General features: G+C 49.3%; 1 protein-coding gene and 1 long non-coding RNA gene across 2 annotated transcripts in view; one reads left to right on the forward strand and one right to left on the reverse strand.

The window, feature by feature from the left end:
- Positions 1-13,338, reverse strand: part of Ptprt (protein tyrosine phosphatase receptor type T) — a 1,079,747-nt gene extending 1,066,409 nt beyond the window's left edge. Inside the window, exon 1 of the mRNA XM_032904674.1 lies at positions 13,176-13,338. Coding sequence (XP_032760565.1) covers positions 13,176-13,275 — 100 coding nt within the window. The 5' untranslated portion in view covers positions 13,276-13,338. The remainder of the gene's footprint in view (positions 1-13,175) is intronic.
- Positions 13,339-13,594: 256 nt separating this feature from the next.
- LOC116902255 lies at positions 13,595-18,834 on the forward strand. The gene is made up of 2 exons (XR_004388059.1): positions 13,595-13,802; positions 18,633-18,834. It is a non-coding gene; the product is annotated as an uncharacterized LOC116902255 (long non-coding RNA).
- Positions 18,835-19,081: the final 247 nt, after the last annotated feature.

The following is a 19,081-nucleotide window of genomic DNA, read 5'->3' on the forward strand; positions in this document are numbered from 1 at the left end:
GAAACTTAGCCCAGATTCAACAGGTAACTCAATCAATGGACACAACGAAAGCCATACCAAATTAAATCCTCCAGTGGTGGATCCTGGCGGATCTGCCATCTAATCGGGAGCCTCTAGTTGGTTACCTCTTCTACCCAAACTCTCTCCTGTCCCAAAAGCTGCAAGTCCCTCTTCTCCTCACTTCCCCTACTCCGACCTGGAAGTCCCACCCACTCCTTGCCCAGTGATTGGTCCCCTGAAATCTTTATTCATTAGGGGAAGGTCCTGGCCACAGGATCTCTCCACAAAATTCTTCTCTTGTGGCTCAGTGGTTAAGAGCACTGGCTTTTCTTCAGAGGATCTGAGGTCAATTCCCAGCAATCGCATGATGGCTCATAATCATCTATAATGGGATCTGATGCCTTCATCTGGTGTTCACGAAGACAGAGCACTCATGTGCATAAAATAAATAAATAGATAGATAGATAGATAGATAGATAGATAGATAGATAGATAGATAGATAAATCTTTAACAACAAGAGTCTAGAAAAGTTGAGTGACGTGAGAAATGGGGCTTACTACACAGACAACATCCTCCCATACTCCTTACTGCCATAAAAAATTCTTCCAACATTCAGTACCATGCTGTGATTAAGAACCTAGACATTAGCGTGAGCTGATTTATGGCCAAACCCTTGAATCTCCATGATATCAAACTTCTTGCATGATATATGGGAATACCATGTCTTCCAGATGGAATTAATTTCACCCCAAAAATATTTCCATGGGAGTTTCTGAAGGCAGACCTTCCATCCAGGAATTTCAAGTAGACCTAATTTCTCCCCTAAGGATGAAGTCCGCATGGCGGGCGCATAAAGTAAATGAGAAAAAAGAACGTCAATTGATAGCTACGATTAGATATTCCAGCCTTGGGTCACTTGGGCTCAAATCGTGACTCAACCACTTGCTAGCTGTGTGACCTCAGGCTCAGTGTTAATGGCTTTGTTCTTCAATTTGGTTCACAAGTGTGCCCACATCCTAAGACTGTTAAAGAGCCTGGGTGAGTGACAATTAGTACAGCCCTTGACAACTGCCTGGCTTATTTAAAGTCCCTGAAGGATGCAAGAACATTCGCCCTCCCTGTCAGGCAGTCCCTTCCCCTCATGCATTCATCCCAGGGATGTTCACTTTGAATCCCTCCTGCTCTGAGACGCCCAGTGCACCTGTGTTTTTCATAACATTTGAGTCTGGTCCCTATCATTATCCCTCTGCCATCCATCATGTCACCGAATGCTTTGACATCTTGTATTTTCCACTTTCCATCCCAACAGAGGCCAACTGCTCTTCTCCTCTGTAGACCTCGGGTAGTTACCAGTCCTCATTCCAAGTGAGTCAGGACCCCTCCTGCTGTCACATCCTAATCTAGACGGTTCTGATGGACATGCAGCTAGAAACGAGTAACCTTGGCAACAATGCTTCATATCCTGGTCCTGGGATTTCACAACTCACTCTCGTTGGGGCAGATTGGGAGGGGGGGGTGAATAGTATCCAATAATAAAATGGTTCAATAGAACAAAGGTAGATTTTAAATATATATATTAAGTGATTTGAGTTTCATGGAAATAAGATTTTTCTCTAAGCCCTAAAGTCAGAGACATACAACTCCAGCCTTTAAATACATGGAAATTGAGGGGCTGGAGAGACGGCAGCTAAGAACACTGCTGTTCTTGCAGAAGACCCAGGCTGGGGTCCCAACACTCAAGATGGAGGCTCTCCATTTGTAGCTGTAGTTTCAAGGGCTCCAGTACCCCGCTTCTGGTCTTCACAGGCCCTGCACTAAAGAGGTGCACACATCCATACAAGCAGAGACATTCACACGCAGAGAAAACAAACATGGGTGGGGGTTAGGGCAGAGACACACAGATCCCTGAAGCCTCCCGGTCAGCCAGTCTAACTCTAAAAAGTTCAGGTTCAATAAGGTGGAAGGCAACTTGGGAAGAAGTTAGACGTGTGTGTGTGTGTGTGTGTGTGTGTGTGTGTGTGTGTGTGTGTGTGTGTTCACCCACACACGGACACGCAGCAGGAAAGAAGCGAAGTGCAGAAGTCAGCAGGTTGTTACCAGATACAAAAGCTGCTCGGATTTGCAACCCCTCAAACACCGAGGATGTAAGTAAAACAAAAAAAAAGCCTTAGTAGGTCCTGTGTGACCCAGAGCTAAAGGCTGGTCCATCTGTCATGTCTAAAAGGTAGCATCTGTCCCATGGAAGTCCCGAGAGAGAGCTAGGTACAGGAGGAGGACAGCTGTTGCACCTCACACGCCCCTCCGTAAACCCTCATGAGCTCCTACTCAACTATGTCCGTGGGTCAGCAACAGCCTCTCCCTGTCTCCTGAGTGGATGCAGCCGACCTCATTCCGACCCTCAAACGAAGCGTTCTATGTAGAAAACAAAACCCAAAGGGAAAATAGTAAACGCGTTCTAAATCCTCATCAACTGCACTTTGCTAACAGATCTTAAACTCCGCGGGCATCATTTAAGATTTATTCTTACTCCTGCATAAGTACGTGTGACTGTGTTCATTTGCGCATGTGCACGGTGATGCCCTTGGAGGCCAGAAGAGGGCATCGGATCACTGGAACTGATGGTTACAGGAGGCTGCGCAGTGTGGGTTTGGGGGAACCAAACTGGGATCCCCTGCAAGAGCGGCAAATACACTTAGCCACTGGTCCATCTCTCCAGACAGGCACCCCCAGTATACCCCAATATCTCCTCCTAAGGGACTAACTTCAGTCTAGAACTATCATAAAGAAAAGTGCAACTGACACCTGTCTTCTTCCTTATCGAAGATTATCGACTTGTCTTTTCTTTAACAAATCTATTTTGAATATATTCCTCGTATCAGAAAGAAAGAGTATTAGACACAAAGCCAAAACGCCCTTAGCCAGCATCCTCCTTCCATTTCTCCCACGTCTCTTCTAAGGGGTAATACCATCCATCTGCTTCCAACACCTCAATTATTTTGATACTATTCAATGATTACTACTTATCTGATTATTACACCCATAATAAGACCAGCCGTTTTCTGCCCTCATTGCAGGTCGGGGGTAGCCTTGTAGATACTGAGTTTGGTCCATAAGCCGGAAGAGCCTCTTGTCTATAACATTTCTTAAGTAAATGCATGGTTCATTGTTGTAAGATCATCCAAGATGCTACTGTAAAAATGCAATGGTGTAGCAATACACTGGCTGCAGGTGGAATAGAGGCAGGACTCGCCTGATGTCGATGTCTTGCATAGCTACACATGCCGACAGTGAAGTCCAAGGCCAGAGAAGGCTACACCAAGGTAGGCTTCACCTGTCTTGGCTTGCATGCGCACCTTACTTTTAGGAAATTATGCTCTGGGACTTAATAAATCAAGCAACACAGAGTTGGCCACACTGCTGGCCTCTGTAATGGGCTGACAGCAGCAAGGAGCTCACTTCATTAGCCAGATGCCCATGGATAACCACCATGCCACGGCAGGCGACAATGGGCCACACATGTCTGAAACATGAGAAATGTCCTAGAAGAAGCTGAGCCTACTGAAATTTATCCACTGTCCTCCATTTAACCACTGGGAGTAACATGATAAAAAAAAAAAAAAAGAAGTCTGAGCCCAAGGCAATGGGCCTAAGGCAAAATCCATAATCCATAGACTCTTCTATGTGATAAAGTAAGGGGTAGAAAGAAGGATCCAAAAGAGCTAAAAAGAGATGTCTGGGGTTGGAGCCCAAAATCTATGCATCATAAAAGGATGCTCTTAGAACGGATGCCTCTGGAAAGGAAGGCGGAGGAAAAGTAGGACCCTAAAGCCCCAAAAAAGCAAGTAGCCAGTGCTGCTTCTGGGATAGATGATAACTTGTTAAGGTCCTGAAGTGTGAGAAAATAGGAACAGAACTGAGAAATGCACTGATCAAAGCAACATGGCGGTTACACGAAAAGGGATTTAATTATTTGGTAATTGTTTTTTTATATAGGGAAAGGTAAAGACGATAAAGATAAGGAACTTGAATTCATCTACTTCCCTTTTAAGATGACTCAGGATATAGTTTTCAACTAGTGAACATTCTAAAATATATGTACCGTTTTCGTAGGTAGCGTTGACCTTGAAAGTCTAGAGTTTTCTCAAATTAGCTGCCCTGGTCTACCCAAAACGGAGCAAGAAGGTCAAGCCCCGAAATACACTCTACTACCTGGAACAGACACCTTCTGGGTAGAAAATATAAACGTCCCATTGGTAAGTGTCAGGAACACACGTATCGGACTTGTGCTTGAAGGAAAGGCTAGCTCCATAGTTAGACTCAGTTAAGGGTTTTTGCTTGGTTACGATGCAGGTCCCAGCAGTTTAAAGCTCCAAGTCCCCTCCCTTCCAGCACGTTCCACAGTCCCCGAGTAAACCTAATTGAAGAGGCCTCAAGACAATGCAATGAAAGCCCTAGGGAGGTGGCCTCTGCTTTGTTCCGCACAGTTCTGTTTAGGGAATGGTAACCATCCTGCAGCAGAGCCAGCTGGGATACATGGTGGCAGCTGGCAATGTGCCTGGCCTCTTAAGGACTCACAGCTTCGGGGGAAATACCTCCCAGCATCACTCAGCCCTCCCGGCCTCCACCCACTTCTGATCTGAGACAGTTTAGAGTCCCGGCTTGATGTCTTCACCGCACACGGTACATCTCCACACTCCCTATCACAACGGGTGAACTTGAAGAAAGAGGAAACAGACATCAACCAGAAGGAGGGTGTGGTGAATAAATTCACAACCGCTAAGACACTCAGAGCTCGATGACTGCGAATGGGGAAACGGTTACACTCAACACTGCTGTGGCAGAGTAGAGAGTAACACCCTTGACCTGGGTATGGTGCTTACAGTTGAATAGGCTTCACGTGGCCACATCCCTGGCCTAGACTCCATGGAAGCCATCACGCTCCTCACCTAACATATTAGAAGGGGTGTCCCTACTTTGCACAGCTAGGTTTAGCAGGGCTGAAGAAAACGGGGAGGGAATGAGAACGTGCTCTAAAATCACAGCACCACAAAGGGAAGGCCAGCCACTCAACTCCTGAGACACATAAAGGGCACATTCGAGGTGGCTGAAAACACTCCTCTTGGGACATTTCCTGGTCTCCGGCTTGAAGGTGGCAAATTATGACACCTGCCACCATCCATAACTATGATCAATGCCTATGATCTAACATTTGTATGTGTATACATAGGATACCGTAGTGTAAAGTATAGCAATAGCATAATTGTAATACGTTATGAGGGTGTTAGTATTGATACGATTTTAATATAGTATAGTGTAACAACTAATTTTTAGAAATTTGATATAGACTATATAGTTGATAATTTTTGATAAATATAATTATAACATGATGAATGTATTAAATAAATGTACAGAAAAGCATATATATGCATGTATATATATACATATATATGTGTGTATATTTTATATATATATATATATATATTAGTACACCCTATTGATTCTCTATCTTTGAAGAACCCTGACTAATACAACTCTCTTGTGTAATTTCCTCTCCTTGAGTGTAGGCTGGACCTAGTCTCTAGCCTCTTTTAAAGGGAACACAGGAAAAGCAACGGGATGTCACTTTCAAAATTAGGTTACAAAAGACTCGTCTGGCTCTCTCCTGCCCTCCTCACTCAATCTGCCTGAGTCATGTGCTGAGCTGCGAGCTGCCCCAGCTGAGAAAGGCCCATGTGTGAAGCAATGGAGGGCAGCCTGAGGTCCCCAGGGAGTAGGAGAATCCCACAGAAATCTTGTGGGAAAGCTGGGAAGCAGGGCCTCGGCACAATTCTGGAAGCCCTCATGAACACCTTGACTGAATCCAGTGAGAGGCTCAGACCAGAGGACTCAGCTAAGCATTCTAGCTGTCTGCTGCAAAGAAATACTGAGACAACAAACCCAGCCTGGGGCACAGCAGGGAGGAAAGATCAGTTCCCTTTCAGAGTGAGACTAAAAATTTTCCCCCTTTTCCTTTTCCTGAAACTTGGCACCCAGTGAACCCTGGCAGGGGTCCCCAGCACCAGACTCGCATGCATGGAGGGACCAGTTCCTAGATGCCTAAGGAAAAAAGAAACTGTAACATCAGTTTCTAGGCTGTACTAATTTAAGCGCAAAGTGTGACAATGTGACAAACATTTTAATTAGATTAATAAGTTCTCACATTCAAACAGACTTTATGAAACCCAAGAGCTTGTCTATGCTGTTTAGATCTTCTTCTTTTCCATTCCTAACTTCACCAGATGTCTCTGTTTTATCCCGTTCTAGGCTAAGGTTCAAACAAAGAGATCACATGGGTGTTCCATGTGTTATGTCTCCAGGACTCTAAATATCACCCGGATGTATGTTTGTGTCCCAATACCTGGGAGTCAACCCAAGACCCAGCTACTGTCAAAAATAAATAAGAACTCTCAATAGTGAAAAAGGATGTGGTGTGGAAAAGATTCACAGCCCAAATTGTGATCAGGTGAGCAGAAAAAAAAAAGTTATTAATATTTGAGGAAGTCAAGACCAGCCAATAGCAGGTACTTTTAAAACATTTTTCTGCTGGCTGATAGGATTTTTCTTATGAATTCACTCATTCATTCAGTCATTCATTCATTCATCTTTGCTCAGTAACGAAGAGGACAACTGAACTGGCATTTTGAGATGAATACATGACCAGGCGAGGGGGATGATTCCCAAAAACAGATTCTGTTTTCGTGACCATTTCCAGACCCAAGAGACAAAGGGGGAAGACGGCGGTGTCTGGGGTGTTCCGAGAGGCCGGCTTGGAGGGAGCTATGAAGCAGGAGCTGGGGCCCTTGCTCAGGGTCAGGTGGGCATGAGTTCTGAATCCTGTCTGAGTACAAGGTCCAAGATGGCAAAAAGAGATCAAGGTTGGTAACACTGATTTAAGATCGGCATGAAAGTCAGGCTTGGTGGTACTCGGGGAAGCAGAGGAGAAGGGTCTCCAGCTTGAATTACAGAGCAAGCGTATATCCAAAGCCAGAGGCTGGGGAGATAGTTCAGTGGTGCAGCACTTGCCTGGGTTTGATCCCTTAAACATGCATACACATATTACACACACACACACACACACACACACACACACACACACACACACACTTTTCCAAAGAGTTGAAGGAAATCCCTAAAAAAGATAGACAGAAAACCAATAGAGAGCTTTTTTTTTTCCTCAACTGTGAAGTTATTTATTTTGGCTGGAAACCCAGGGGCCGGAAAGCACTACACCTGTATTTACCTAGGAAGCATAGATGCTTCTGCTATCTGTCACATCCTTGGCTTAGTAAGAAAGGTAGTGCTTGAGTGACTACTCTTCCCCAGGCTCAAATTATACCCGGCCACCAAACCATGGTACCTACGAAGAACCGGCATCTGCATTGTCAGCCGACATTTCCAACAGTGCACAGAGCCATCTAATTACTCGAGTTCTTTGCCAAAACCTGCTAGCCTTAAATTTTAACTATTGCCAAAGCGATGAGGAGGGAGGCAACTAGTCTATAGATTTAATTCACAGGTTAAAGAGACTAAAAACCTACAGGCCTTGCAAAAGTCCCATGCACCGAAGTATTTTGGAAACTGAAGCGAGCTAAGTCACCCCACTTGGGTGCCTGGCGGTATTCCTGCTTTACAGATGTGGAAGCAGAGAGAGGCCTCATCAAGACCATACCACATACTTCATTTGAAAGCTCTCATCGAAGTAAACAGTTTAGAGACTAAATTCCACAACATTCCACCCACTTTAAGTAGGTCGTTCTAGTACTTTCAGCCAATTCCAGGAGCTAAACAATCATGACCACCTCCTGGTGGTCAAGCATTACCATCGTTCCAGAAAGCACTCTCACATCAGCTGTCTGACAGCCCCGCCCTATGCCCAACCTGGGTAACCAATGTTCTCGGCCTCCGAAGGTTTGCCTTTTCTCAGTCTTCCATGCAATGTGGAAGACACAGCATATGATTCTTGAATATGTCTTAGAAGATATCTGCAATTCATTCTCTTTTATTGACAGCAATATCCAACTTGAGATGACTATAAGTCATACATTCATGCTCCCGTCTCTCTCCGGACTCGTGTTTTCAGTTCTGTCAGGTAGGTTCCTAAGAATACAAGTGCTGCTTCACCCTATGGCTGGGCAGGTTTTGACTTTTAAAGAAATTGCCCAACGAATCACCAGAATGCTTCTGCTGCTTTCTCTTCCGATGAAAGTTTTAAGATGAACCTTCAAAACAACGCAAAGGGCTCTGCTCACACCCCGCTGGTGCGCAGAGGCTGGACGTATGAATGAGACGCATGCTCCATTCAACGCTCCAGTGTGGAGAGGTCCAGCCTACCACCCTGCAGACTCGTGTACATTAGTGACTGACTGAATAGGGACCCCATGCGGCTTCTGAGCCGCCCTCCTTGTGCGTGTACGTGCGAAAGGCCAAGTGAGTCACACTGAAACTGGGGACCACTCACACTTTGTCCTCTATCTCTCTGCCTCATTCATTCCCATCCATTGAAATTCACTTTCAACAGACCCAATGTGGGGGGGGGTTGGGGGGTGTCTGTGTCCTGTATCCAGAATCCTCCCTTGGCCTTCTGTATCATGTTTAGAAACTGCAGCTCTCAGCCAAAGACAACAAATAAATCAAATTCTAGTCTCCTCTCGTCTTTCTCTTCTCCCTCCCTCCCTCTCTCTCCCTCCTGCTCCTCTCCTATCCCCTCCCCTCCCCCCCTTCCCCCTCTCTTCCTCCACCTCCCCTCCTCCTTTCTCCCTCTCCCCTTTCCTCCCTCTCCCTCCTTCCTCCCCTCTCCCCTTCCCTCCCCTCCCTTCCCTCTCCCTCTCTCCCTCTCTCCTCCCCCCCCCCTCCTCCTCCTCCCCTCCTCCCTCTGCTCTCCCCCTCCCCTGTCCCCCTGCCTTTGCTCTCCCCAAGTAAATAAAAACACTCAGCAAACCCACATGAATTTCATGACCCCACCCAGTCACCCTGGTTCACCTGAACTCAGTGCTATGGATCAAGGGATTGCCACTCTCAGTTTCAACCACACAAACTCTTCCTTCCTCTCCCACTCCATTCCAATCCAATTTCTGAGATGTCACAAAGCACCCTAACTGCCTTCTCTTAGCCACGTGGTGTGGGCTCCGAAACCTGAACCTGAACCTGAACCTGGCCTTGTAAAAAAGCCCGTCACACCTGTTGGATACAACATGTTCCCATAGCTCTTTAAATGGGTTCCTCGGAGCACCACCGCCTACTACGCCTTGGTCCTAGTCCTTGCTTCCTTATCAGCCTCACAGTTGCACCACCCGCTTCATTTCCGGGGTTCGGAAGAGGCAGGAGCAGAGGTGGGGGACAGAGCTTGACCTCCTCGAAGGAGGAATGTGTGTGAAAAGGTGGTAAGAGGAAATGGGGATAAACCGGAACACTTTAACCAGATAACCTTTTTAAATCTGTGCCAGTTCAAAGGTCAAAGGGCCATTAAAACATCCCTTCTACAAACCGGGGACAACCAAACTGACTAATGTCATCTGCTGGGACTTTACGTTTGAAATGTCTTCCTAAAACAGTAACAGGGAATCAAGACCCCCCCCCCAAAAAAAAAAAACAATGAATAAAGGATGGGGAACTAAAATGCATCTTGAAAGTCCAGCGGCCTCCTAGTCAGTGCTTTGCCTGGCTCGACATGAGCACCGCAGCCCCCACTTGGATACACAGAGAAGCAATGCCAGGGAGAGTAACACTCAGCTCCCATTCTTGACAGAGTACCCCCCTCTTCTCTCTCTCATGCATCTTCTGGTTCAGTCCTCACAAAAGTCAGTGAGGCAGCTCTAATTACCCTCCCTTTGCAGATAAGAGCTGAGGGTCTGAGAAGATAAACCGCCTGCCCAGTGTGGCACAGCTAGGACAAGCGGCAGACGTGGGATTCAAACCAGGAACGTTGGGCTCCAGTGCTCAGACTCCTTTCTCCAAGCCACACCGCCTCCCAAACACAGTGCTCCTTCCCCATCCTGGCTGCGGCGGGACTCCACCATCTCTTCATCATCATCGATAAATATTTATCAAGGACCACTGTCTACATAGCAATGCTCTTGTTTCCACAGCAACACGCAGCCAGAGAGTCAGGGGAGTATCCCGTGCTTAAAAGGACGATGCTGTAATATCCTCTGATCATGGCTCTGAAAGGTGACAGTTATACTACTACAAGAGAAGCCATCTCAGCTGGCAGTGCGAAGCCCGTGGAAATGCGCTTAGGATAAACAAGAAGGAACCGAAATAAAAGAGAAAGATATAGACTGTAACCCAAGAAGGCGGTCTGTATTTATTTCATGTTTGTTGTTGCTGGAACGGGATCAAAGCCAGGTTTTCACATTAATTGTCCTGGTATTAGGAAACAAATCGAGCAATCCGGGACAGAAAGTAAAATTCAACTGTACTGAGAACGGTTCCCTAGAGGTATCTGGCAGCAATTATCGAGTTAAATGACTACATTGCTTACAACTGCCACCCGGAGTCGGTCCCCGTCAAGATCTGGCTTTAACTTGTAAGACTGAAACCCACTGATAAATAGACTAATTATCCCCTTATCTGCTTACGTAGTCTTGGCCTTCCCTCATCCCAAATTATGTGTTCTGTTTACCAACTATTGTCAAAGCACTTTTTTTCTTTTGCTATAATTCCTCGCCAAGAAAAATTGTGGTGACTCGTGAAACACAGGCTGGAGGAAGGAAGGAGGACATTGCCTTTGATGACGGCTTCTGACTCTGACTTTTGGACACTGTGACCAACAGTTACAGCAAAGCCCATCATCCCTCAGTGTCCTAGATGTAAGCTTACAAATTGAAATTGCTTCCGAGACCGGGGATCTTCAGATCAAAGGAATATGGTGAACATACTACACAGTTTTAAAATGCATTATTTACTCAGACTTGTGGAAAGTTTAAAATAAGATACTTCAAAAGAGACCCGGGCTGTAATCATACTTATAGCAAATTTGGATTCCGACAATACCACAATGGGACATAAAATAGGAAGAGAAGTCCGTTTTAACAAGTCAAACAGTTGCAGAATCAACGCGTCGACGATTACGGATATTCATAAGGAAAGACCCGGAAGAATCCAGCTTAAACGATCTAGTTAGCAGAAAGTAGAGGGATAATGAGATAGGTATAGAGAAAAGATCCCCATTTCTATAAATGAACGGAGCTTAGAATGCACCAAGTCACCAAGATAAGCTAATCCCACTCCTTTTAGGAGCCCAGGAGCAACGCAGCCGCTTGCTAAATATATGCTATTGTAGCTTTGCAAAAGCTATGGGCCCAGGTAGAACCAAAGGAAACATATGGCGCCTTCACAGTCGATTTCTTCCCAAACTGTACTCCAGGATTGCTTTTCTTCCCCGTGTGTTCCGAACAGCAAACAAAGAAAAGGTGCTTCCTCCTCACACTTCTCTAAATGTTTTAACAAAAGGCTGCTGAATAAACACATTACTCATTTAAAAATTGAACCGAAGTTCTATCCCTGAGATGAAAGCGGCTCGATTTGCATTTAACAGCTGTGGGCGAGCGCCACCTTGCGGGAGTATGCGGAACCGGCGTGCGTTTCAGCCCTGGACAGCTTTTTGGAGCAGGTTCTGGCTTTACAGCTGCTACTCAAAAAAGGTCTGTGGGATGTGTTTGATCCCGTTTCTGCTGCGGGAACGTGAGTGCTATTAACGTGCGGATACCCCGCCAAGCCTTAGAAGACAGTAAAAATCAGAATCATAAGTCATACTCGGATCCCCAGACTGCCCCAAGCACCCGCCTGCCAGCTCCCTGACACAGGACACATAACACAGACCCCAAAGCGAGAGAAACAAGAGCCTTGAAGCATCTTCAGAATGATGATCTGGCCGCCTCTTTTCTCCCCCCTGTCCCGGCCTCTTTCAGCTTCAGACGCCTCAAAAGGAGCGTCTTCCTCGCTCAACTTCCCTGGCACGAAACAAGCTGTCCCTTCTCATACGTCGTGTGTCCAGTCTCCATTTTAACACCAAGTCAGGGAAGAAAACAGAAGACATTTCTAGCGGAATGTCACTCCAGCGGTTCTTCATCTCAAAAGCAGCCTGTTTAGAGACTTCCAGCAGGCTCACTGCCTTTCCTCCCCTTTCTTCCTCCCCTGATGTCTTGTGTGAGCACAGCTGTTGCTTAGCAATCCAAAAGGAGCCCTTTCCTGAGTCCTGCTGACACGCCTCAACGTGCCCCCGACCCTGCGACATCAGCTCAATGTGGTCACTCCGAAACCAACGGTGCTAAGAAACTTCGAGGTGATTTTGAACTTGGAGGTATGCTTCCCCTCCTCTCCTTCTTCTTTGGGGGACTTCTGTATGGAAGCTCTACCAGTGGGGTTAGAGTGATGGGAGAGACCCTCGGTAGTGGTCTCCTCGGCTCAATTTGCCACCAAGAAGACACTGGGCACTCCCTGGGGAACTAGCTACCTGCGTATGAGCAAGCCGAGTGTCCCGAAGTTTTCAGAAGCCCACTAGCTCACTGATCAAAACCACTCCACTTACAGGGCCTTAGCAGAGTACTGATTACTCTGGACAGAGCCACAAGGTGAGGTAAAGGCTTAACGGTGTGGGTCATTCACAGGAACACTCCCGTGGGAACCCCCAGCGGCTAAGGGCTGGCTAAGGGGAGCGGCGTGTTTAGAACAACACTGGATGATCTTCAGTGTCTCCCAGGAGAAAGGAAAAGCCACCGCCCTGGCAGCCTGGGCCTGCTAGGGACCTGTGCTCCCCACTCCAAGAGCGCGCAGCCCAGGAAGCTGCCCGGGTGACAGTGCTCCGCGCCAGGCGAGAAGCGGCGCCTCCTCCCGCCACCCCGAAACACTCGAGTGACAGGTTCCGACAAGTGGGAGGCAGCAAGTGGAAATATTCGCAACAGCCGCGGAAAGTTACTCCCGCTTGGGGGTGGGGGAAAGCGGCAGGAAAGTAAGGCGACGAGGGGCCAAGGGGGACCTAGCGCAGGACTGAGCACGCCTGGACGCAGCAGCTGCGTCCGGAGGCTGGGACGGGACTCCCACCGGGTCCTGGCATCCCCTAGCCACCGTGCCCAACTTTCTCTTCCAGGGCCTGGGGAGGGCGAGGGGACCCGGGGAGCTCGGCGGGCGCACTCACCTGCGGCGCTCTGCGCTCCGGCGCCGGGCAACGGCGGCCGCTGCAGCCCCAGGAGCAGGAGCCGGAGCAGGCAGAGGGCGAGCGCGCCAAGGCTCCCCATTCGGACGGCGGGCGGCTCAGCCCCTTTCCGAGGGCGCCAGGGCCGGGACTCGGGCGGGCGCAGGGCGGCCCCGCATCGCCAGCGCGGCTGCAGGCAGTGCGCGCCGCTGGGCTCCCGGAGCTGGCTCCTCTCCGGCTGCGGGAGCCGGCGCAGCTGCGCTCCGAGCCCAGGCGCGGCGCGAACTGAGGCGCGAGGCTGGGCGGGGGCGGGACGCGGGGGCTGGGGGGCGGTGTCCCCAGAGTCCTAACGCCGCCGCCGTCGCCGCCGCCCGCCCGGGCGCTCCGCCTCGGCCACGCACACACACCCTCGCGCGCACGCCCGCCCGCGCCTGGCACACGCCCGCGGCTGCCACTCGCGGGCTCCCCCACGCACCCTCTCCCAGGCTGGCCGGCTCGGGGCCGTTCGCACACTCAAACGCGTACACACATCGCTCTGGCACCCACAGGATCTGCGGGGTATTCGCCTCTTCGCCCCGCGCCACACCACCCAGCTGAGCATCGTCTTCAGGCTACCCTGCGGGGGCGCAGGTACGAGGCGATGGGGGGGAGGAGAGAAACCTGAAACAGCCTTTGAAGTAAGGAGGGGAGAACAGGTGACTGGAGGGCAGTGCGGGGAGGAGGGAGAGGGAGAGGCCCGATCAACTCTGGATGCTGCTGGGCTGTGAATTGAGGTGGGGGGGGTGCTTCTTCGCAAAGCTAGGGACAGCCTTGAGGGGCCTCCTGCGCACCCTAAAATTCTCTCATATATTCTTATTCTCCCTTTCCCTCCCTCTCTTTCCTCATCCCCCATCATCTAGTCACCGGTCCAGCACACCCCACCTTCATCACCACAACACATCTCTTTCTCTTGTCCCTAACCCCGCCCTACACACACAGGTGCGGGGATCCCTCCCCCTTCTCTAGCTGCCTCCCTTGCTCTCCCTTTCTTAAGAGATAGAGTCATAAAGCTTTTCCCTTTTTCTTCCTTGTCTGAACAAAGACCCGGTTGGGGCTGAAGGCCTAAAGACATAGATCACTGGGCAGTGCCTGTCACAGCCCACAGGCCTGGGCTCGGGGATCTCATGCAAGAGACAGCCACCAGGGGAGGGATGTGAGCCTTGTACATAAAGACCACGGATACGGGCACCCAAAGGTGCTGAGGGATTCCTACTTTGTAAACACTTTGCAACCTGCCCAGAGCCCGCCTTCGCTTTAACGTGTTCCCCTCTCCCACTCCACTCCCTTGTTGGAGTCCCAAAGGACTGAATCGGACGGACAGACCATTAGGAATCATATGGAAGTCAAACACAGCCAGAGTCTCCAAAAGTGGGGCGCCAAGGGCTCTGGGTAGGAGTCGCTTTGGCAGAGAACGTACACGGAGACTCACGGGTACCCCAGGTCTGCCGAGGTGGACATTTTTATTGAACACAAGCCCATTTAGTTCTCCCAGCCCACACTTGTAATTCCAGGCTAATGCTCTGAACCTGGCTCCGAACTACCTACTACCACCTCCACAGCCTCCGCTTTCCCCAAGATAAACACAGGGGCCAGCCCATTGCATGACCAAGCGCCTCCCACACTTCCCTGTCAAAGCATTCTCCCAGGGAAGAGGACCCCCACAAAAAAAAATTCTGTTGTTTAGCCCTCGCTCCAGGAAATAGGGTTTGTGGTCTGTGTGAGGAACCTAGGAGTCAGACCTTTTGGAAGCTACCTTGGAGGTCCTAAAATTTTTACTAATATTGACAGTGCACTTGACTGGGTGTCATAGCCTTGGCTGTTCTCTGGTGACACAGGATGATTGCCTCTTCCCCCGGAGGGAGGGGAGAATAGGAATAGAAGATCCCTTCAGCTCAGAGCTAAACTACCAACTGTTTGATCCACCCTACCTTTATCCAGGCCCAGCCCTAAGTAAGTGGGTTAGAATGCAGCCTCTGAAAGGAAACCGGACTCCAGCCCACAGCTGTGATTGTCGTGGCTGATGGGAGCATAGGGGCCGGGGTGGGAGGGGGGGGTCTGACCCAGGAGAGAAGTAGGAATCTCTAAGCTACTAAGGAGTTTGACCTCCTGCTTGTAACTTCTCAGAGTTCCCTTGAGCTCCTACCAATCCATTCCCTCTCTCGGGCATTCTAAGTATAAAATAGCAGGACATCTTCTGCCCACGTGCCATCCCTCAGCTCCTGAGTCCATGCTACGGAATGTTGTACTACTGCAGCCAAAATTCCAAAATCTGAATGGGGATCACATGGCCCCAAGGAAAATAATCCAGTTTCTTGGTGACCGACTAGCAGAATATGACCTGATCACCCGGCCAGGTCTGCTTGCCCAGGTGCACGGTCCCAAACCTGGGCCCTCTTGGGTTTTGTCCCAGAGCTGTAGTTCTCAGGCTCTGTGCTCCACCTACTGACTGGGAAGCTTTGGCACCTGGCCACATTGCCACACTGCGCCAGGCCATTCCCTCTGCCTGGAAGGACCATGTCCCATCACTTCCCCTGGTCAACTCAATTAAGTTTCTCTTTGAGACATTTGGTCAGCAAATCTGTTGTCAAGGGCCCCTATCCACATCACCTAGGAGATGCTATCTCTCCATTTGTCGGTCCTAGAAGACAGTTCCCACAATGCATCCTTACATTTCACCCAGGGCTGAGGGCAAAGGAGCTTTAAGAAAGGAGGAGGGCGGGTCACGCAAGATCAGTACTGCCTTAAGTCTCTCGCCTCAGAACCAGCTAGAACCTGCTTTTTCAGAGGGCCAGGGTCCAGAGAGCTCCAGGGTCAGTTCCCTACTTCCTGCATTAGCAGCCCAGAGAGGTGGGGAGTATCTGGTTAGAGAGGAGAAACAGCCATTTGACTCTGTCTGCCTGCCCAGTGTGAGTGTGCCTTCAACTTGGCTGCTAGTTCAAGGTAGGATCTGCACCAGCGCTAAAGGAAGGTAGAGCCATGGGTATACTATGATAGCTAGAGGGAGTGGCTACTCCACCCAACATCCTCCCCCAGTGCTACTCAACCAGCAGACCTTTCTCTAATCCTCTGGAGCATTGTTCCGTTTACCCTGTGGGGTGCTTGGCAAACCTTTAGAAGCCTTAGTTTTCCAATCTGCATTAGTGACTTCCCTTCCAACCCCAGAAGGGATCAACACGGGAGTATTCGGATGTTGTCACTTCAGGTCTCTCTATCTGGGCAGTTTTCAATGAAGAGGAAAACCTGGTGTAACCCTGGCGACACTAGCTGTGCACTCACAGTGAGCATGGGTCCAAGAGGCCAAGGCTGCAGCCTGAGCAACAGGTGTGACCTATGCCCTCCCTCCGGGAGGAATCATGGGTAAAGCACACAGACACGGGGCTCATCTCCAGACTCCTATCCCAGTGTTTTCCAGCCAATTTTACGTGTGTAGAAAAGCCAGCAGTGTGGCCCTTGACATACCCGCCTCTTATGTATGAGGAAAAGGAGACTCAGGGAAAACAAAGGCCTGTGTGAAGAGATGCTAAGTGTTTCCTCACAAGCTGTGGGTAGCCTCACTCTTCTTTCTGGGACACAAGTGGACACTTGCTACATAGCTTATTCATGATTTCAGTCTGTTTCTAACAATATTTCAAGTGCTCAGAGGCCGCCGATGGTGAGTAGCAGCCAAAGGCCACAGCTATAGAAAAGTCTACTAAGCCTGCTTATGCCCAAGGTTGCCATGCCTCCCCAAAATCCGGCCCACTGTCTATATTATACAGTTTTACTGTGTCGCAGCCATACATACTTCTTGACACACTTCATACGGATACTTTTCATATAAACATCTGTTGACAATGTTATGGAGCAGAGGTGGCCAAACCATAGGCCATGACTCACGTCCGGCCCACTGCTTGGTTTTATTAGCACACAGATTCATTTGTTTGGTGCATTACCTTTGGCTGCTCCTAATTTGCATGGGCAGCCACGCCATGTCTTTTAGCTTCATGGACAAAGTGTGCCTTCTTTTAGGTAAAAGTCTCACAGGACAGTCTGACAACCACTGACCTAAAACTCTCTCGCAAATGGGATATCAAGGAGAAACTCACTCTCTCTCTCTCTCTCTCTCTCTCTCTCTCTCTCTCTCTCTCTCTCTCTCTCTCTCTCTCCCTCTCTCTCTCTCCCTCCCTCCCTCCCTCCCTCCCTCCCTCCCCCTCCTGCCAGGTGATTCCCATACAAGCTCAGGTTGGGAACCCACGTTATAGCACACTCCTGCAGGAAGTGCCAAGAACTTATAATTCATAATTTCATAAACCAGGATGCTCACGGGCTTTCATGGGGAATGGAAGAGCTTGAAACAACGTCAGAAGAGAGGCCATACGCTGCTTGAACTTCCCGTAGTGAAACCTCTGACAGCCCTCACACAGAGCCGTGCCAACCAAGAGATGCCTTCGTGGATGCCCAGGCCCCACCGCCTGCGGGGTCCCCCCCACCCAGGAGCTGTCAGCGTGTTTGAAGCTGCCTCCACACATAAATTCATGGACCAGCTGTCTCTTTTAGTCTGGTTGCAAGATGAAACCATTAATAGATGTCAGACGCATTGGCAATGATCTCTTCATTAATAATTTCCTCCTTTCTGAGGGGAAAAAAAATTAGTAACAAGCAACCATCAATAATTCAGAAATACAAGTTAACCTTTCTATTAGCAGAGTCGCCGTGCACACAGTACATACCCAGAGCCAGGAGTTCTGGCTCGAGTCATGTTTTGATGGTAGGGATATTAATATGCATTGATGCTGTCTGTCAAGACCGAATATAAATAACCCAACCGTAGCTTAGAACTCACGGCTGTGCTTCAAGTGTGACCTTCTGACCCAGCCACTTGGTTCTGGAGAGGCAGGGATCAGCCAATCATCTTGCTGTCTAAGAGAAAGGCCTTTACAAAGAAATCCATTTTTAGCTGGAGGCCCCTGTGACGAGAAAGATTTCCCCTATGCCCAACCAGCCCTGCTGCAGGATGATCCCCTCCTGCCTGCCTAGGGTTCTTCCTCCTGTGAACAGGCAGCCTGGACTTAAAACACTCGGACTTCTTTGAGAGGTTGGATAGGTTCCAGGTAAGCACTCCAATTCCATACACCCCAGGCCTGCCCTGCCTGGCTCCTCGGTGCGTTTGAATGACACCCTCCCCAGGAGGTCTCAGCACCTGCCCTTCCTCACCCTCCATTCACTATCCCAGCCACCACAAGCCAGGTACTTTCCCTCTCCAAATCTGTTTCCCCATCTGTGAAATTGAAGTGATTATCCCCACCTCACTGAGCTGATGTGAGAGTTAAGAAGGTAATGAATGTGAACACACCTAGCACAGGGTCTGGTCCACTCAAGAGATCGTTCTCTCCCTTCTCCAGAGTCCGAGATTCACTCTCCTACCCCAAACTTGACTCCTAGGCCAGCTCTCCCAGACACCTGGATGGCAGCGTAGCACGAAGAGCCAGCTGCCTTCTCTTCGAGCCAAAGCATGGGTACGCGGTCCAGACCATTGGCGAGTAGACCTGGGCATCCTGAATTTACAGCTCGGACTGCATCTCTGCAACTCGCCCAAGGGGAGTCTATGAAGCAGCTGCTTCTCTTAATTAAAAAGGAAACAGAAGGATGAGCCACCGAGGCTTGGCGCTCATTCCCCTGGACACTGCTGGACAATGGGGGATGTCCCCACCAGCAGGGGCCTCAGCCTCAGCTCAGGCTGAGAGACCACACAGCTCACTGGGGACAGGGTCATGTCTGGGTCTTGCTTCCAACCATGTGGCTTTCCTGATAAAATTAGGGAGAAAAAGCCATAGTTCACGTGGTAGCCTGGTGTGCCCCAGAGTTGGATATGCAAGTATTTATTGATTGAG

This window comes from Rattus rattus, chromosome 5 (genome assembly GCF_011064425.1).
Source record: "Rattus rattus isolate New Zealand chromosome 5, Rrattus_CSIRO_v1, whole genome shotgun sequence".
Lineage (NCBI taxonomy): Eukaryota > Metazoa > Chordata > Mammalia > Rodentia > Muridae > Rattus > Rattus rattus.